The following is a 20,584-nucleotide window of genomic DNA, read 5'->3' on the forward strand; positions in this document are numbered from 1 at the left end:
TGTTTTAGTACATTCCCTCTCAGCTTTTTATTTTGATGTGCATTGAGAAAACTGCTATTTTATTCAGAAAGGAAGCTATGTTACGTGGATGATAAGAGTGGTAGAACTCTTTCTTTATGTATTTTGTCTCTGCCTTTCAGTGTTCTTTCATACCGATGTCACTTAATTATGTTGTAGGCAGAAAGTATCCTTGTTAGTGAGACAATGTAAGCCAGAATAAAGTGGACCACGTTCCTTTATTCCTGGGAATTTGGCAGGGGTCAGGCATTCTTTGTCAATTAGTTTCTTTTTTGAAAATCAATCTGTCCCTGGGGCTGGAGTGATAGCACAGCGGGTAGGGCGTTTGCCTTGCACGCGGCCGAACCCGAGTTCGAATCCCATATGGTCCCCTGAGCACCGCCAGGAGTAATTCCTGAGTGTAGAACCAGGAGTAGCCCCTGTGCATCGCCGGGTGTGACCCAAAAAGCAAAAAATAAAAATAAAAAAAAAAGAAAGAAAATCAATCTGTCCCTGTCATCAGTCAACACGCTCATGGTGCCTATTTTGTGTTACGTGTGTGGGAAGACTGAGGTTACTAGCTAGGTTTCTTAATGCTCCTTTGAGGGAATGCATGAAAATTGTGCTCATGTCTGGTTAACAAGAAAAAAACTGAAGAGCCAGCATTCCTGGTTTCTGTGACCCAGGCTTGCTTGTAAAGAGCAGAGCTGATAACGTTCTTACTCTGAGCAAAAGTCAGAGAATAGTTAGTTATCTCTTCCTGAGCCTTTGGTTTTGTTTTAAGCTTCACACAAACTTTAGCAGTGGAAAAAGGAAAAAGTGCAGCAACTGGGTCATTCTGACCTAGAACCAACCGAATACTTATAATTATTGCAGCAGACAATGATGAATCATACCTCAGCATGCTCGCTGCGTTTTCCATCATTCTTGTTTATAATCAGACTCATTGTTTCCTACCCGGTGAAACATTTGATCATGCATTGTTTGGGTCTGTAGGAGGAGAGGCTTGTGGATCTTCTAGGTGAATCCAAAGCACTGAGTTCTTGCCAGGGAAATTTGAAGGGGATGAGGAGCATCTTAATATCATCAGTATTAATACTTAAATAGTATTAGGGCTTAAGTTCCAATGTGGTGGAACGTTGGCTGCTCATGTTCATCATGATAGAAGTGATCAAAATTGTCCCTTTCTTGAGTTCCAACCACATGCCATACAGTGTGAAACCTTCCAGCAATAATATTGTCATCTTCATTTACAGAGAAAGTCAAGGGTCAGAAATTACGTTGCTCAGATACCAGCCAAGGTTGTGTGAATAAAGGAATGAATGAATGGCAATGCCAAGCTCCCTGGAAGGGCAAAGCAACAGAAAAGAATCTGACTTATCTGGGCCAAAAGAGTTTGGTCCCCAAAGTTAAAAACTTTTGTACCTCCCAGTGACTTATTTTGGCAATGTTTAAACCCCAAGTTATATAGTAGAGGTGGGGAGGCGAACAGGGTTCAATGTAGGCAAATAACACATACATGGGTTTGTGACCGGCAAAGAAATCAGTTTGACTAGTCCTTAAAACAAAAGGAAAAACACTGAGTAAGTGCCAGCCTTTGTACTAGATACTTTACTACATTCAATCTTATTTAATCCTCATCAAACCCCTCTGAAGTGAGCCTTGGTATCTGAAAGGATGGTGGAGGAAACTGGATTTTGGAGGATTTAGGGAGCTAGTCCAAGGTCACACAGCTCACAGTTTGGCTGGGGATTGTGATGTTCCCCTCTTTCGAGTTGGCTCTTTTTCATAAACAAAAGTTAGGAATGGAGATTTCATTACTCATGCTTCCATTTATCTTATATTTGATGGGAAGGGGGAAAGGGCTGATAATTTCTTTTATGCTAACAAAACCCAGCGACTAGTTCTGTCCCAGCAAGATATTCTAGCTTAGTGTGAGGAGAAAGAAGCCCAGGAAGGAGAGGCAAGTTTTGGGGTTGCCAGAAATCGTATATGAGTAGCAACTGGTGTGCAAGTCAGAAAGGGTGACCAGAGTTTCCAAATCAGAATCAGCCCACCGGGTTGTGTTTGGTTTTATTTGTAAGGATTAGAGGGTCCCCTGGAAATGTGGTTGGCGTGTAGAGCTCTCCTATTAGTCCCGGGGCAGGGGTGGGGTGGGGGACGGATTTGGGCCACACTTGGCAAAGCTCAGGGGTTACTTCTGGCTCTGGACTCCGGAATTACTCCTGGTGGTGCTCAGGGAACCATATAGGATACTGAGGATCAAACCCGGATTGACCGTGTACAAGACAAATACCCTATCCGAAGTCCTGACACTCCGGCCCCTCCTGTTAATTCTGCTATTACAATGTTTACGTGCTCCTAATACCCACTACATCCTGGGAAGTTGCACAACAGAATCCGGAGGGTGTATAGGAAGAACAGAATTGGAGCAGGCCAGTCAGCATCATTGCATCCAGCCCACTAAAAATAAAAGGGAAACACGGTTGCACTCATGTAAAATGGTTAAAATACATGCTGTGTTAAAGATACATAAATAGAGCCATCCAGTGGGATTTTACCTTGAAATACAAGGTACATGAGAGCAACCTGTGCCTTTAAAAGTGGTTGTGGGAAGGATTGCAGCTGGTGAGTTCATTGTGAGGTAGAGGGAGGGGGGATGATCAGGAATTGTACAGAAAGTTCTAAGACCAGATGTGGGTGGGCGTGACTCATAACAGTGGTGATTGGCAGTAGTTGGCAGCCTGTGCAGGCATTTTTTTTATTTGCACGCTCTCAACAGCTCAGTTCTGTGGACACCCTCATTCTGCATTCACCTTAAAGTTTCTGGGAGGAAATCGCCCTTAAACACACACAAATTGTTCTGTAATTGTTCTGCAACATAGCAATCTGTGGGCACACAGCTTTGAAACAAGTCATGGAGGCTGGAGTGATGGCACTGCGGGTAGGGCATTTGCCTTGCATGCGGCCGACCCGGGTTCGATTCCCAGCATCCCATATGGTCCCCAGAGCTCCACCAGGAGTAATTCCTGAGTGCAAAGCCAGGAGTAACTCCTGTGCATTGCCGGATGTGACCCATAAAGACAAAAACAATACAAAACAAAACAAAAAAGGAGTTACAGCAGAAACAACTGTATAGAAGAACCACATAACAGAATGTCCAGACCTTTCCCTCGTCATGTGGCATTTGTGTTCACAACCTGGCACCCAGCTCTCTAGTTTCATGTGGGAATCCTGCCGCAGGAAGGTTTGGGTTCCCTCACACCGGTCATCATCAGTTGAAACCTAACTCCTAGTAATGTAATAGGAGGTGGAGTCTTGGGGAATGTGATTAAGACATGAGGGTGGAGCCCTTGGGCATGGGATTTGTGCCCTTATAAAGAGACTGCAGGGAGTCCCCGCGCTGCCCCTCTGCTAGGCGAGGATACAGCCCGACCGAAGCCTCAGAACCACAAAGTGAGTCCCCAGCGCCCCGAGTCTGCTGGTCTTGGATTTCCAGACTTCGGAACTGTGAGAAGTCCATGTCTGTTGTCTCTGCCACTGAGTGGGCTTAGCTAGAGCTGAGATAGGTCCTTAGCTCTCCAACCAGGGGACGCGCGGGGGCTTCCTCTGTGCTGTTTGAGCCAGTGAAGGGGTGGGTGGGGCTCCAGAGTGTGACCCCCATCTTTCTAGGGATGACAATGAAGAGTTACTTCAAACTCCATTCTTTCGTGCCCCTGGCTTTCCTCTGATGGCTTTTTAGCGTCTTGTTCTCTCCCGCATCTTCTTCCTTCTGGGCTGCTGACCCCACATGCTAGGTGACCCTTGGGTGTCCATGGCTGCTGGACAATGACAGGAAGTCCACGGGGGCCCCTGGCATCCCAAGGTGAAGTATATGGTCCTGCAGGATCGGTTGATTCTCTGGAGACCAGCTTACTTCTCTGTTTTGAGATCTAAACGAAGACAGACGGGCTGAGGTCTGTTTAGGAAAGACGGGGGCCATCTGTGATGCAGGGGTCGGATACTCAAGCCGCGGAAGTTCATGTTGTGAAGCAGAGTGAAGGACTTTCCAGGAAAGTGGAGCCCAGCGTGCGGTGCGTGTGGCTGGAGGGTGGGGCGAGAGGAGGCAGGGCAGGTCGAACTGTGCAGTTTCCAGCTGCTGTGCAGGTACCGACCCCTCACGGTTGTGCAAGTAAAGCAAATTTAAAGGGATCTGAGAAGCTCTTTTGATGTGTGGTTGGCGGCTAGTGTGGCCGGCGTTTTGCTGGCTGGGCAGTCTGCTTTTGAAAGCCGTGGCTTCTGGCCTTTGTGGCCAGGATGAAAGACAAAGGCCACACACCGCAGTCTCAGTTGTGAGCGTGGTGGCTGGTCGGGGATCTGCCAGTGCCGGCTACTCATGGGGACGGGAACAGGCAGGTGGAGACCAGCAGGACCGGGGAAGAGCCTCTAGATGAATCGGCCCCGGCTGCAGGATCACACCCTGAGATTCCAAGGAAGCCTGGTCGCTCAGAGCCGGCCTGGGGGTCTGCTCTCTGCGGGCAGCCCACTTATTCCCACAGCAGAAGCCTAATTGGACATTCATGGGAACAGATCGCCAGTTCAAAGCCATTGTCACTCAGCTAATGAAGGCAAATTCCTCTTTGTTAATTAGCTCCCCAGCAGGGTGACAATTGATGTTAATTTGAAAAGAGGCAAATTACATAAATAATTGAAGAAGCATAAAAATAATCTTGCCGCCTTTTCTCAGAGGCCCCTATTGTGAACACTAAAAAATTTTTTCTTTATTTAATCTATTTGTTACTAATTTTTTTTATTTTACTTTTGGGCTGTACCTAGTGGTGCTCAGGGCTCTGCATTCTGGTGGTCCTCTTTGGCTCTGCATTCAGGGATCATTCCTGATAGGCTCAGGGGAATTGAACCCAGCTTGGCTACGTGCAAGACAAGTGCTCTACCTGCTGTACTATCACTCCAGCTCCATGCATTTTATTTAATTTACTTGTTATCAGGGCTTAAAAGGTAAATATGATGCGTGTGCCATTCACTGAATCCTCATAAAAAGTAGAAGAAACGAATGTTCTACCCCTTTTTCAGGATGGGGCAATCCGTGCTGTAAATGAGGGTTCAAATGGGCTCAGAGCCCGTCTTGTCTTGGCTTTGTGTCGAGTTCCTAGAGTCCAGCCACCAGGGGGTGCTCTCCCACCCTTACTATGAAGTCTTTGTGACAAGTGGTGGTTGGTCCCCACCCGCTATTTCTAGGGAGACTTGCTCTGTTGTGGGAGGTATAAGCCCCTGACATGGCTCTTTTCCTTCCACCCTGTAGCTTCTTGTGAGAAAGAGTGGAGAACTGTCTTTGCACACCAGGGCACCTACCAGAACTGTCCAGCTCTATTTTTTTTTGTTGTTGTTCCCCACAAAATGCAGGTGACACAGAAAGCCCCTAGTCACCTCCTGGTCACCGTTGCAGGCATATCGAGGAAGATAAAGAATCCGAGGTAGGGCTGGAGCAATAGCACAGCGGGTAGGGGGTTTGCCTTGCATGCGGCCGATCTGGGTTCGATTCCAGCATCCCATATGGTCCCCCGAGCACCACCAGGAGTAATTCCTGAGTGCATGAGCCAGGAGTAACCCCTGTGCATTGCTGGGTGTGACCCAAAGAGCAAAAAAAAAAAAAAGAAAAAGAAATAGAATCCAAGGTAACAGCATTGAGTAGCACTGGAGCGGGCTCACATTATTTCTTTCCTTTCCTTTTCTTTCCCAGTAGGATTTTTTTTTTCTTTTTGGGTCACACCTGGCTCTGCACTCAGGAATTATCCCTGGCGGTGCTCAGGGGACCATATGGGATATTGGGAATCGAACCCGGGTCGGCCGAGTGCAAGACAAACGCCCTACCCACTTGTGCTATCGCTCCAGCCCCCTCCCAGTAGGATTTGAACACGATTCCCAGGTTTTGCAAAGCTCATCACAGTAGGAATAGGCAGGAAGCTGTGGTCAAGAGCCAGTGTTTCCATTTTGCCTGGCAGCTGAAGTGAACTTAATTTAAAATTAAAACAAAAAGTTTTAGAATGTGCCTCTGGGACTCTCGGAGGAAATTCCTTGTTAGCTGTGTTGCTCAGGAGGTGGTGAGGTTAAGGGGCTTTTGCTTCCCAGGGTCACCGCCTCACTTGCCGTCCCCCGGCCAGCCCAGTCTGGCTTTTCCCCCGATGCCGCGTTCTGTGTGCCAGGAAAGCCTGCGGTTCCACTCCAAGCCCCCAGCCTTGCGTGCTGTTGGGGAGAGCCTTGTTCTCCTGCCCGGGTCAGGCTGCCAGATGGGCTTGTACCTGTGCGAGAGCACGCTGACCCAGCAACACCCCTCAGCGCTGCGAGGACCGGAGCTCTGGCATTTGCCAGCCCAGCCAGCAGGAGCCCGGGGCAGATGGAGCCGAACTTGGAAGGTCTGCTGCGGAGAGAGAGAGAGAGAGAGAGAGAGAGAGAGGTAGTTTTGCCTCTGGTTGTTAGTGTCGCCCGGGGAGCAGCTGCTGGCTCTGAAACCACCGTTCCCGGGCTGCTTGGCTGCCCCACTTGCCCCGGGCAGGGCGGGCGGGAGAGCCCCGGGGTCAGGCCGACCCGAGCACAGGACACCGTTGTAAGGGACACTCAGGATCAAAGGCACAGTGCCTGGGACGAGAGCGCCCTGGCATCCTGCTGCGGGCTGCGTGGTCTCCGGACTGCTCTTGGAAAGGTAGGGAGCCTGTGGCTCGGGGTGGGAGAGGCGCGTGTGGACTCTTTCGCTCATCAGGACCGTGTTGGCCCGGGCAGGGCAGAATCTGTGCAGTGTCAGCTTTCCTGGGAAGAAGCAGGGGAGCTGTCTGCTGAGGGAAGACTCCCTTGAGGTTTCCTTGCTTGGGGAGTGTTGGACGGCCCCTCCCGGCTGAGCTCAGAGCTTACTCCTGGCTCTCTGCCCCAGGGAGCACTTCTGGCATCTGCCCGGGGAACCCCGTGGGGTGCCAGGTCCCAAAACCCGGGTCGGCCACAGGGAAGACAAGCAACCTAAACCTTACCCCGGGTTGTTTCTTTGGCCCTTATTTTTTTTTAATTGTTTTGAATTGATATGGAAAGGGGTTATCAACGAATTCATTTGTTCTGGGCAGATTCCCCAAGCATCGAGCCAGCCTAACAGTTATGAACCGGAGAAGAGGGGCTCCGACAGGTGTCAACCCCACCTGGCCGGTGCTGGAGAAGCTTTTCAGTAGTTTTGTCTTGCTGAGTGGCTTTCTCTGCCCTTCCATCGTCCCTGCTGCTGGCTTCCTCCCGGCACAGGAGGGAGGTGTTGGGTGGGGGGTGGGGGGCACAGCGTTCGTTCTGGGGACAACTGTCTGAGGGGCTCCGTTGGAGAGACAGTGAATCAGACAGAAGCCCACCCCTCAGCCTGGCCTTTCTTTCTAAAACAGCACCTGTGGGGGTTTATGAGTTCCTGGGGGGAAATCCGAGAAATCTACATTCAAATACCCCGTTTCCTGCCTGCAGGATGGTCAAAGAGTTTATAGAAGATCATTCTGCAGTGAATGTGTTTATGGCCACCTCCTCTATTCAGCCTGCCTGTGCCTGTCCCACTCCCACACCCCCCCCCCAGGTTCCCTCTGGGGGTCTGGGGACAGCCCTGTGCAGCCTGGAGGAGACTTGGCTCTGCCTCTGCTTCTCTAGGATCCGGACTCCTCTTGCGTGTAGGATGGCTCGCTCGCGTGCTGGCTGACGGAGCCTTCCGTCTGGCCATGGGGGAGTCACGGGAGGCGGGGCCCGGGGGCCCGGGGAGCTGAGCCCGAGGTGTGGGTTTTCTGCTGAGGCTTCCTTGGGAGGAGGGTAGCTGTGTGGTGACAGCTGGCAGGGGGGAAAGGAGGAGCTGAAGCGTGGGGGAACAGGACCGGCCCCCCCCCCCCCGACCGTGTGTGCGGGGTGCCTCTCGGAAACGGAAGCAGAGAACACCAGGGGGGGGGGGGCAGAAGTGCCGTGGCCACTCTGCGAGGACTTGAACTCTGGCCGGCCACGTGACTGCGTCTCCTCTGCCATGTTCCTCCATCAGGGCAAGGCGAGAGGAGACGGGAAACGAGTGGGGACAGCCCAGACTTTGTCCGAGGAGGTTTTCACAGACGTCCGGGGAGGGGCCTTGGGCACACACAGGAAAACTGGACAGTGCCGGCACAGTACTTGGGTCCCCCACTGGCTACCCCCCGCCTTTCTCCGGTGTCTCCTGCCTCTCTCTGCCTTGGCCGGGCTCCCTCTGTGGGAGCTGCCACCTTTCCCGCTTCTCCGCAAGCCTGCCTCGGGCAGGTCTAATCTAACCGGGCCACAGGGTTTAGTCTGACCTGTCCTGTCAGAGTCCTCCTGTTCTAGCTATCTGTATGCACGCCCACCCCTCGAGTGGGGTTCTGCTTTCATCTTCCCTACCCAGTCTGGGTACGTTCAGCCCCAAAGACTTTCTTCTTCTTCTTCATTTCACCTGGCAGGCCAGGACTCAGCCTTCCAGATCCAGCCTCTTCCGGGAGGCCCTGGTCCATGGACCTGCCTTAGAAACCTTCCACCCCTTTCTTCCCGTGCCTGTGCCGGGCTCGGGCCACTTGTGCCACCGCATGAGCCCATGAGATATTTCTGCCGCTGAGATGCTGTGAGCCTTTCACCTTGCTCCGGGCAGGCCACGAGAAAGTGTAGAACAGGTCAGATTGTCACTGTTGTCCCCCCCCCCTCGGAACCCCGTCTCAAGTCCTCGTGAGACTAGAGGCTTTCCACTCTGGCTTGTCTTTGAGCTGCGGGGAGGAGGGGGGCAGGACATCCTCCGGCAGCCTGGGCTCATTAGCGGGCGTGAGGACCATTCCTTGGCCAGGTTTGCTCTCAGGAGAAGCTGCCGGCCTGGCTCCTGGCTCACTTCCTGTCTCAGTGGGAAATGGAGTGATGGCTGCAGCCAGTCTTGAACCTTCAGGAGGTGGGAGACGCAGACCCTCCGGCTCTCTTGGTTGCCTTGGGGGGGCGTGGAAGGAACAGCAGAGCCCACCGTCGAGGCGGGACGGGGCAGGGCGGAACAGGAGTGATTAAGAGTCTGCCGGGATGCGGGGGATACGGGGCCGGCACTCGGGGGGCCAGGAGCAGCGGTGTGTTCAAGAGAAAAGAATCAAAGGCACATCTTGTACTTTGATGCTCACTGGAAAGGCTCTCCTTTGACCTTGCTGGGAGCAGAAAGCAGTGAGGTGAGTTCAGGTAATTCCTGGGGCAGAGGAAGCCTTAGCAGACAGACTTTCTGCCCGTGGCACAGCATGCTGGGAGATGAAACGGAAACCTCCTGCCTTTACTGGGTAGAGCCGGGGCTTAACATTCTGCTTCTGAGTTTTCTCTCTCCTCACCTCTGTGACTTTCACAGGTGGGCTTCTGTTCCTGGACCCTTTCCAGACTGTGAGCAATGACTTCCTGGGGGCCTGCACCCTGGAAAATAAAGAGGTGATGGGAGACTCATATCTTTTGCCAAGGTCTTTCAGATTTTAAAGGGAGACATGAAAATTATATCCATTTGGACCGTTTTGTTTTCATTAGTGGATTCCCTCAAGGAATTCAGCTTAATTATTTCATTGGAGTCCAGTGACTCAAATGCAACGGGGAGCGCTGATTAGCCTTCAAAAACTCAAATTGTGAACAGCAGGTTTCCATTTTTAAGAAGAATCAGGGATATATTTGTGTCTTCTAAACGTGCTGCCCAGTTTACAAAGGTTGGTTCACTATTCCTGGCTTAGGGTAATTCTTATGACCCCCCCCCCACCCATTTTACGAAGGAGGAAATAGGCCCAGTGAGGGTGAGTATCTCCATGTGGCTGGGAAAAAAAAAAAGAAGCATCGCTAGGAATTTAGTCTCTGGTGATTCTGGAGCACAGTGGGTAGGGCGTTTGCCTTGCATGCGGCTGACCCGGGTTCGATTCCTCCGTCCGTCTTGGAGATCCTGGCAAGCTACCGAGAGTATCCCACCCACATGGCAGAGCCTGGCAAGCTCCCCGTGGCATCTTCAATATGCCAAAAACAGTAACAACAAGTCTCACAATGGAGACGTTACTGGTGCCCGCTCGAGCAAATCGATGGGCAACGGGATGACAGGGATACAGTGACATAGTGATTCTTATTTCAAAGTGCATTTGGAACGGTCACTTTGCAGGCAGGTTACGCGTGCTCCGTGAGGTCCATGATCAGAATGGTGAGGCTGGTTTACTCTCCAGCCCGACTGTGTAACTTGAGGGAGCCTGCAAGTTCCTTCCAAGCGTCCTGTTGGGTTTGATGGAACAGGACGTTGATGAGGCACCAGGGAGCTTGTTCTCAGCACAGGGTGAGCCTCTGTCTCCATCTGTGGAAAGACTGGGTCTACCTTGTGCCGCCTGGGACGCTTCCAGGAAACAGGCGGTCGGTGTCAGACTGTTCGGGAGTGAACAGCTGAGATCTCTGCGGGGAAGAGCGAGCGCTCTCTGATGAGAGTGCTGGCTGCGGGAAGTGACAGCTTCATTTTTCTGGAGCCAAATCATGAGTCTGCAGCGCCTGGCGGAGCCCAGAGCTGGGTGTTAATCTTAGGAAGTGAATTCCGAACGCCCGGGGCTGCTGGAGCTGCCGTCGACCAACCCGACCGTGGGTTTGGGGGGAAGAGCTTCAGCCCTCGGCTGATACGAGACAGGGAAAGACGCTCAGCTCTGGGCGTCTGTTGTGATGGGCTCAGACCTTCGCTCCACATGGAAGCTTCGACCTTCCCAGGAAGTGTTGGAAACCCTTTTAAGACAAACAACTTTTCTGCTGCCTGAGCCAAAGAGTCCATCCTCTTATCTGGAAGGAAACAGGGAAGAAGGGAAGAAAGGAAAAGAAAGGGACTTCAAGGAGAGGACCCGGCCGGAATGATTTTTGTCTGGGGTTGGTAGGGGGAAGGGTTCCCCTGCTTTCATTTCCAGGAAGCGCCCAGGGACTGACAGAGAGACAGACAAGGTGCAGGTCCCAGCCAGGCGTGGTTTGTTTGTTTTGCTGCCTTGTAAAGCCACCCCCCCCCCCCACACACACTCTGACTGGACTGGACTTGAGGCGCCTTCCTTAGAAAGCAGATGGTTTTCTTTGTCTGGCTAGAAATGTGTCTCTTTAAGTGACCTTTTGGATTTACAGAGGCTTAATTTTTCTTTTCATTTCCCTCCCCTCTCTTGTAAAGCACTGCTAAGAATTTAGGGCTGTTGTTCATCCTCAATTTTAGTATGGCTAGTGTGCAGTGAGCATTGTTTTGAAAACCAACCAACTGCTTTTCAAGAACACATTTTTTTTTTTTTGCCTGATGTCACTGGCTTCATTGCAAGCAAAACCTCTTGTGTAGCTCTTTTGTTGGAGAGTCTGAAATTATTCCGTGTGTCTGTGTATGTGTGTGTGTGTGTGTGTGTGTGTGAGAGAGAGAGAGAGAGAGAGAGAGAGAGAGAGAGAGAGAGAGAGAGAGAGAGAGAGAGAGAGAGAGAGAGAGAGAGGGCGAAGGAGAGGGAGAGGGAGAGGGAGAGGAGAAAGATCAGTCCACTTCTCTCCCTGCCTCAGTTTCCTCATGTGTAAAACGAGAAGCATGTTACACGCTTGCGTTTCAGGGCTCTGATGAGGATGAAATAAAATCGCAAATTAAATCAAGAATAGCGTCTGCACACCAAGTGTCCCTCATTCTTGCTTGCTATGCTTTTGGCGGTTGCTTAGATTGTTCTTGGCTTCTATGCCGGAGAAGGAAGTAATAAAAATGACAAAAGCTTTGAAATCCCAGACTCAGTCACTTCATCTCAAAATGAAGGTAATATGATACTTTGGTCATGGCCTTTTGGAAATCCGCAATTACTACTCAGAAACTGGTTTTCCCATTCTTCCACCCAAATTTGGGTCTCTCAATATGAAGGTGAAAAATATTTAACTTTTGGGTCTGGAGCAATAGCACAGCGGGTAGGGCGTTTGCCTTGCACGCGGCTGACCCAGGTTCGATTCTCAGCATCCCATATGGTCCCTTGAGCACCACCAGGAGTAATTCCTGAGTGCATGAGCCAGGAGTGACCCCTGTGCATTGCTGGGTGTGACCCAAAAAGAAAAAAAAATTTAACTTTTTGGGCTGGAGCAATGGCTCAAAGGGCTGAGTGCATCTTTGCCAAGTAGGCGGCCTGATTTTCGTACCCAGGGCTACATGTCTGTCTGAGCACCAACAGGAGCCAGCAGTGCCCCTGAGCACCTCTGGGTGTCCCCCAGCCCCCTGCCCTAGATAAAACAAAACACTGAAATCCAAAAAGGATTACTTTAGATTCTTGGCAAAAGGTTACCTGCCTGACAAGAAGATGAAGCCTCCAGAATAAAATGCTCCATTTACAAAGATACATTTCTAGCCAAAGAAAACCAACCCCACCCTCCTTAAATATATATATATATACATATATAAAAATATAAATTTATATATATACATGTATACATATATGTATATATAAAAATATAAATTTATATATATATACATATATATAAACCCAGATGTAATGTGGGGATGAAAGGAAGTTGCAGAGATACCAGACAGGGCCGGGTACCAGGTGGGGTCAAGGTCACGGTGTGGAGACGCTTTCGGGGAGGCTGCCTTGCTGTCAGCCTGCAACCCTGGTCTTTCTCTGTGCATTCCTGCCCCTGGTCTTGGATTCTCCCGTATTTCAAGTGACGTCTCCAAGGAGTTTCTGGAAGAAGGAACCTTGGGAGATACAATTTTGGATCTCTTGGATTTGCGATCTTTAATTTCTGAAAACGGTTTCCTTCTCCTCTGATTTGGATTGTTCCTTTAGTTGGATATATGAGTTTGGCTAGGAAAGCATTTTACCTCGTTGACTTTGAGGACTTTTTTTCATTGTTTGTCTATGTGGCAGTTTGAGAAATCTAAAACTTTGCTTTTTTGTTCCAGTTTTTAGAGTATTCTCCATTCCCCTCACCTGGAAGTTTACTGGATGCCCTCCCTCCCTCCCTCCCTTCCTTCCCTGCCTTTCCCTTCCTTCCTCCCTCCCCCTCCCTCCCTTCCTTTTCCCCTCCCTCCCTCCCTCCCTCCCTCCCTCCCTCCCTCCCTCCCTCCCTCCCTCCCTCCCTACCTCTCTCCCTCCCTCCCTCGCCCTTCCTTCCTTCCTTCCTTCCTTCCTTCCTTCCTTCCTTCCTTCCTTCCTTCCTTCCTTCCTTCCTTCCTTCCTTCCTTCCTTCCTTCCTTCTTGCCTTCGTTTTTGCCTGCCTTCCTTCCCCTTCCTTCCTTCCTTCCTTCCTTCCTTCCTTCCTTCCTTCCTTCCTTTCTTCCTTCCTTCCTTCCTCCCTTCCTTTTTGCCTTCCTTTTGCCTTCCTTCCTTCCTTCCTTCCTTCCTCCCTCCCTCCTTCTCTCCCTCCCTCCCTCACTCCCTCCCTTCCTTTTTGCCTTCCTTTTTGCCTTCCTTCCTTCCTCCCTTCCTTTTTGCCTTCCTTCCTTCCTTCCTTCCTTCCTTCCTTCCTTCCTTCCTTCCTTCCTTCCTTCCTTCCTTCCTTCCTTCCTCCCTCCCTCCCTTCCTTCCTCCCTTCCTTTTTGCCTGCCTTCCTTCCTTCCTTCCTTCCTTCCTTCCTTCCTTCCTTCCTTCCTTCCTTCCTTCCTTCCTTCCTTCCTTCCTTCTTCCCTCCCTCCCTCCCTCTCTTCATTTTTGCCTTCCTTCCTTCCTTCCTTCCTTCCTTCCTTCCTTCCTTCCTTCCTTCCTTCCTTCCTTCCTTCCTTCCTTCCTTCCTTCCTTCCTTCCTTCTTGCCTTCCTTTTTGCCTGCCTTCCTTTCCCTTCCTTCCTTCCTTCCTTCCTTCCTTCCTTCCTTCCTTCCTTCCTTCCTTCCTTCCTTCCTTCCTTCCTTCCTTCCTTCCTTCCTTCTTTTTTTCCTTTCTTCCTCCCATCCTTCCTTTTTTCTTTTCTTCCTTCCAGCCTAGTGGGTAGCCCTGAAAGTCTGGTAACACTTCTAAGATTTGCCATCTTCTAAGCCTCTTTGTCACAGTGGTGTGTGTGTGTGTGTGTGTGTGTGTGTGTGTGTGTGTGTGTGCGCACACACACACATATGCCAAGGGGTCCAGTGTGGTTCCACATTTCCCTCCACTGAGCTCCATCTTTGCTCACTGACCTCACTGGCCCGTCTCCTCTGCCATCACTTTCACTCATCTCTGTGTGTGTTTCTGTCTCGGCATCCTTCGCTGTCACCGGCGTGCAGTTTGGGAGGGAGCAGTCAGGTCAGGGGAGGAGGCCTGCTTGGGCTGGATGTCTCAGCCCTCACGAGCATCATGGCCCGCCTCGGGGATTCCAAGGGACAGCGCCCTTTGCACCGCTCAGGCTCCCAGGGGCTTCTAGGGCTGGGCGAGCCATGTAAGCACGGGTTCTGGAGCTCCCCTCGAGTGGTGCTGCGATTCACGTGGTGCCCCCAGACCCCCACCTGCAGACCCCTTGGAGATCTGGGGAGCCCAGTTGTATCCCGTGAGCAGAATTTCCAGGCAGCTTTTGTGCGCTGCTCTACAAAGCAGGCAGACGTCCAGGTGTCCAGTGGAGTTCGCCTCATGGGCAGGCAGATGTCCAAGTGCGTCCAGTGGCGTCTGTGACAGTCTCCAGGCTCTTTCCCAGTTTAACCCAAGAGTCCCCGCCTCATTGACACACCCTTCCCCCCGCCCAAAGGGTACTTTTCTCATCACCGCTATTCACTGACTCTTCATTCTGTTCAGGTTGGCTTTTATTCCGAGTTCATAAACCATTTTCTACTCATGCAAGGAGTGCTCACACCTCTGGCCTCACCTGTGTCTTTCTCACATACTTTTTTCAAAAAAAAAAAATCTTTTTTAATAAAGGCCACATTCATGGGGCCATGGGGCCCCCAGAGCCATACCTACAGGTGTTTGGGTGCTATGTAGGGCCCGGGATAGAACTCAGGGCCTCCCACATGCTAGGCATGAGATCTGTCTCCCTGGCTCCGTTTCCAAAAGAAATATTTTTTGTGCCGAAACCTAGCCTTCTCTTTCTTGGGCATATCTGCGCTTTCACTGCACACAGTGTTCTGATTGCCCTGAGTGATAGCACAGTGAGAAATGATTATTCTGTCACTTAGAAGTTCAAGTTTTTGTTTGTTTGGGGGCCACACCCAGGGGTACTCAGGGGACCATATGTGGCGGGGTGCGGCCGTGCTAGGCCAGTGCCTTCACCTTTGTGCCATTTCCCCAGCCCGAGACTCAGATCTCTCTTGTGAACGTTCGGGTTCAGTTTGGCTGAGGATGGCACCTTCCGCCACTGCCTCCTTGCTGATCCGGAGGACCCCTGCATCCCTGAAGGTGCCCATTCTGCAGATGAGAACAACATTCGTGGGCCGCTGTGCTCCTTCCAGCCGACGTTCTCTACGTGCTTTGAGGGGAAGGCTCAGGTCAGCTCAGCATCCCTTAGCTGCTGGCTCCTGTCAGGTTCCCGGGGTGAGGAGCAGCCAGCAAGGGGCTGGGAGGCACCATCCTGGCCCCGGCACACGGGACAGTGGAGTCAACTGTCAGGCGTGGGTGAGATCCAGCAGTGAACAGACTTGAACGTCAGCTACAGAAGCCGACAGAGGTGTAGCAATGGGTTCGAGTGGGCAGGACCAGCAAGGGGGAGACCGGGCCCAGGACATGGGGCGGGGCCCAAGGGAGAATCCATGTGTTTCCCTGTGTCTGAGCTGGGCTCCCCTTTCTTTGGTTCTCCGGTCCCCCGTGGGACACAGCGTGGGACTCTCACCTGCCAGAGAGCCCTGTCCAGCCTGTGCCCACCTCGGATCTTGACCCTGTCCCGGCAAGAAAGTTCCTGCTCTGTCATGGCCTGGAGTAGAACCATTTAGGGGCTAAAGGAGGACCACAATATTTTCTTTTTTTTTCTTTTTGGGTCACATCGGGCGATGCTCAGGGGTTACTCCTGGCTCATGCACTCAGGAATTACTCCTGGCGGTGCTTGGGGGACCATATGGGATGCCAGGGATCGAACCCGGGTTGGCCGCGTGCAAGGCAAACTCCCTACCTGTGCTATCGCTCTAGCCCTGACCACAATATTTTCTTTCTTTCTTTTTTTTTTTAAGTTTTATTGATTCACCATGAGATATAGTTACAAGCTTTCATGTTTGGATTACAGTCACACAATGATCAAACACCCATCCCTCCACCAGTGCACATTCCCCACCACCAATATCCCCAGTATGCCCCCACCTTTCCTACCCTCCCCCTGCCTCCCTGGCAGACTATATTCCCCATACTCTCGACTTTTGGGCATTATAATTTGCAGTGCAGATACTGAGAGCTTATCATGTTTGGTCCTTTATCTACTTTTCGGCACACATCTCCCATTCCAATTGATTCCTCCAACCCTCATTTTCTTAGTGATCCCTTCTCTATTCCAGCTGTCCTCTCCCCACCCGCTTGTGAGGCAGGCTTCCAACTATAGAGCAATCTTCCTGACCCTTCAATCTACTGTCCTTGGGTATCGGTCTTGTGTTGTGTTATTTCATACTCCACAAATGAGTGTAGTCCTACATCTGTCCCTCTCTTTCTGACTCATTTCACATAGCATGATACTCTCCATGTCTATCCACCTACAAGCAAATTTCATGACTTCATCTCTCCTAACAGCTGCATAGTATTCCATTGTGTAGATGTACCAAAGTTTCTTTAACCAATTGTCTGTTCTTGGGCACTTGAGTTGTTTCTAGATTTTGGCTATTGAACCACAATATTTTCGTAGGTCTCAGGGTTCGTTCCTTCCCTGCCTGACAAAGGCAGCCTTGGCCCTGGCGGGCTGTGCCTTGCTCTCTCGCTGGTTGCTTATGGATGTTAAAGCTTTGAGGTTTGCTTTTGGTTGTAAACGTCCCATCACCCCCTTCTGAGAGGGAGTTCTTCTGTCTGCTGTGGTGTCTTCTGGTGTTTCTCCCCTCCTGCCACCGCCACCGCCATCCCCACCCCCTGTTCTCTCCCTGCCCTAGTTCCTTTTCTATTCCTTCAGCCAGGTTCCTTCTCTCCAAGACTTGAATCTGCCCTCTCAGTGGGGCTTGTGCTCTTCAGCTCGGAGCCCGCTCAGCGTCTCGACACAGGCAGGCGGTGAATGTCGGTTTTCTTTCTTCTTTACTGCTCTCTGCACGTTGGGCTTTGATCTGCTTTTATTGGTCGAGTCCGGAGCTCCAGGGGCTTGGGCAGAAGTCAGGTGAGCTGACCAGGATGCTGGACAAGGGGATGGCGGGGAGTGGGGGGTGGGTCTGGATTTCTCAACAGTTCGTGCTTTTGCAATAGCTCCCTGGAAAGTGGGCTTGACCTAAAGCCTCCTACTGGGCGCCTTAAGCTCGAAGAATAGAAATGAGGCAGGTGTGATGCTCTTAACTGGGGCTACTTTTACTTTTAGAAAATAATACAGGTGTCCCCAAATGTAGCCTGTCACCCCTCATTCACATATTGAAGTGGATGGCAGGTCAAGAGAGAAGAAGGGCAGATGAGAGGAACTGGAGCCCCCTTGGGTGCAGCTATGAGGGTCTGCAGGCCTGACCTCTGCCTTTCAGGAGTCCTTTTCTTTTTGTTGGGGCTAATTCCTGAGGCCTCCTCAGTAGCTCATTTTCCCCGGCTCTGTGCATGTGGACTCGGACCAGAGGGCCTGGTGGTCAGGAGTTATTGCTGCAGGCTGGAAAGGTTTAATAGTTTCCTTTTACTTTCGGCTGGGAGAGGAAAGCCTGGCTCTTCTTTACAGTAGAGGCAGAAAATCAATGTGATCACAGCCTCATTTTTTCTTCAGGAGGGAAGCCAGAGCTCCATAGGTGCCCAGGGCCCTTGTAGAAATTGCTCTGCCACCGTTATTACGAGGACGGGGCATGTCAAGGAAGTGCCCTCATCTTCCCTCTAAGGAAGTCCCAGGAAGAGGTGCAGGCTGGGAAACCAGGGTTGCAACCTGCGTGTGTGGGAGTGTGTCCATAGAACAGCTGCCGGCCTGGGCTGGTTGGTGTCGTGCTGGTGTCTTGGGCTGTGATTGTCTTATATCTCTCTCCTGCTGCTTTATCAAGGCAAATGTGACATTGAAAACCAATGGTGTTTGGGGACGAGAAATAAAAATCTAGAAGGAATCACCTCTCTCCTTTCGTCCCTTGAAGTGTTGGCTCAATTCCTTTCTCATGCCTCTGGAATATTGTAAAAAGCCTATAGATGTTTGTCAGAAAGAAAGCCCTCGCAAATGTACAGAGTCGTTCTTAAGGCCCATAGCTATGGCTATAGTCCAAGAAAAGCAGAGATTTGAATAACGCTGTCTCTGCTTCCCCGATGTCTTGACTTTCAAAATTAACATTTACTCCTGGATAATGACTAAATCCAAGGTGGGATAGGAAAAGAGATAATAAGCTGTGTTTTAAAAAAATGGAAAAGAACATTTTATACTAAACCCGTGAGCGTTATAGCACAAGACGTACCCAAAGGAAAATGTGAAGTTCTGAGCAAAAAATCCAATTTAATAAAATTTAGAAAAGAAATGGAAAGCGTTCAGAAGGAATTAAGTTTCATTGTCTGTTCTTGGGACTCCCGATAGACATTTTGCCAGAAGTCCAATCCAAGAGAAATAGCGAAGCAAATATCTCTCCCTTTATCAAAGCATGATGCAGTCTTTTAAAAATTCTTCAAGAATATTTGTAAGAAGCTGCATAAAGTGCTTATATTATTGAAAAGAGAATTTAAAAAAATTGCATCCAAGAGTGATTGCCTCCTCTAAAAATAGCCTCCACATCGCCTCCTATCTCCAGAGTTCGAAGGGAATCCAGTTTAGAAGGCTCCATCAGAATTTCCCACTGGGATGACACAAAGATGAGTCTCGGAAATACTATGCACAATGCAAGACGCCTCAAAAAGACCACATGCCGTTTGATTCTGTTACTTAGGAAACGTCCAGCATAGGCAGAGCTAGAGACAGAGAAATTAGTAGTTACCTGGGGCGGGAGGATTGTGAAGTCGGGGAACAGGAGCTGAAGGTGTCTTTTTGGAGTGAGGGGAGTGTTGTAAAATGATTTGTGTGGTGGTTGCACCACCAGTGAATGAGACTCCCCGGCTTGTATGCTCCAGGGGTGAGTGTTATTGTGTGAGTTATTGCGTACTCAAGCTGCTACCAGCAAAACCACAGTGGCGGTCTTGCAGGTGGGGTGGGGAGGGAGATGAATAGAAATATCAGGGCCATTCCTCTTGCTTCCCCGCCCCCCCTGTGATTTCCTGATTGTCCAGGTGTCCTTCTGTGTCCTTGCATAATGGAAACAAGCCAAAGCTTTAAAGAAAGCGTATTCCTAATTAGCCTTTGGGCAGAAAAATCTATGATGGGGAATTGACGTTTCTATCTTTGAGAGGATGAAGAGGGGGAGTGTGATACGGGTGTGGGGAGTGGGGGTGGGGCGGGCAGGGGGAGGGGGCTGAGTCCTGAAATCCTAAACTCAGAACTGATTGTCAGGGATCCCTGAATTATCAGCACTGGTGCACACGGGGTGGTGCAGGGCTGCTCTGTTCTAAGGAAATAAAAAATCGTGTGTGTGTGTCTGTGTGTCTCTGTGTACGTCTCTGTATGTTTGTCTGTGTGTGTATCTGTGTCTGTGTGTGTTTCTTTGTCTCTGTGTGTCTCTGTATGTATGTCTATGTGTGCATGTCTCTGTGTATGTGTGTCTGTGTCAATGTGTATATAGGTATGTGTGTCTGTGTGTGTCTGTGTGTATGTGTGTCTGTGTCGATGTGTGTATAGGTATGTGTGTCTGTGTGTGTGTCTGTGTGTGTTTCTGTGTGTGTCTCTGTGTGTGTGTTTCTGTGTGTGTCTGTGTGTATCTTTGTGTGTGTCTCTGTGTGTGTTTCTGTGTGTGTCTCTGTGTGTGTGCGCATGTCTGTGTGTCTGTGTGTGTGTGTCGATGTCTGTATAGGTGTGTGTGTGTGTGTGTGTGTGTGTGTGTGTGTGTGTGTGTGTGTGTGTGTAACCTGGGGATGACTAAGCTGATTTCTAGTCCAATATTCCAGGAGGTACGAGGCTCTGCTCTCCGGGAGCTAAATTAGACAGAGCTGTTACTTATATAACTTCCTGCAATTGATGGGCTGTGTAGCTGCCGCTCAGAGCTGCTCCCCCCACTCAGTCCCTCTGCCCGCCTCCTGGCAAGTCTCCCTTCTGCCTCTGGGTTTCCTGCCTGGGGCTCCCTCTGTCACGGCCCCTTTGGAACGGAGGGCTCTGGCTTCTCTCTCCAAGATGGGAAACTCCTACGCTGGACAGCTGAAGACGACGCGCTTCGAGGAGGTGCTGCACAACTCCATCGAGGCTTCCCTGCGCTCCAACAGCCTGGTGCCCAGGCCCGTCTTCTCCCAGCTCTACCTGGAGGCCGAGCAGCAGCTCTCGGCGCTGGAAGGTAGGCGATGCTCGGGGCCGCCTGGGCGGGAGCCCCCTCCTCTGCTCTCCGTCCCCTGCGTGGGCTCAAGGAGACCGGAATTATGATTAGAGGACAGTCGCACAAACATTCTCCCCTGGGCTCAAGTGAAAAGAAATTTCAGCCAGGAAGTGGACGGGGACAAAGTGATCTGTTGGAGTAATGGGAGAAAGGAAGAAAAAGGCACCATATTGT

The 20,584-nt window shown here is 50.7% G+C and overlaps 1 protein-coding gene across 5 annotated transcripts in view; it reads left to right on the plus strand.

Annotated features, from left to right (window-relative positions):
- Window positions 1–20,584, plus strand: part of GREB1 (growth regulating estrogen receptor binding 1) — a 146,704-nt gene that overhangs the window by 55,865 nt on the left and 70,255 nt on the right. For 4 of the 5 annotated variants that reach the window (XM_055122556.1, XM_055122552.1, XM_055122557.1 and 1 more), the window contains exon 2: window positions 20,215–20,371. In XM_055122556.1, coding sequence (XP_054978531.1) covers window positions 20,215–20,371 — 157 coding nt within the window. Of the gene's footprint in view, window positions 1–8,548; window positions 8,664–20,214; window positions 20,372–20,584 lie in introns of those variants that run through there. The other variant, XM_055122553.1, reaches the window with a different exon arrangement.

Source organism: Sorex araneus, chromosome X, assembly GCF_027595985.1.
Source record: "Sorex araneus isolate mSorAra2 chromosome X, mSorAra2.pri, whole genome shotgun sequence".
NCBI lineage: Eukaryota > Metazoa > Chordata > Mammalia > Eulipotyphla > Soricidae > Sorex > Sorex araneus.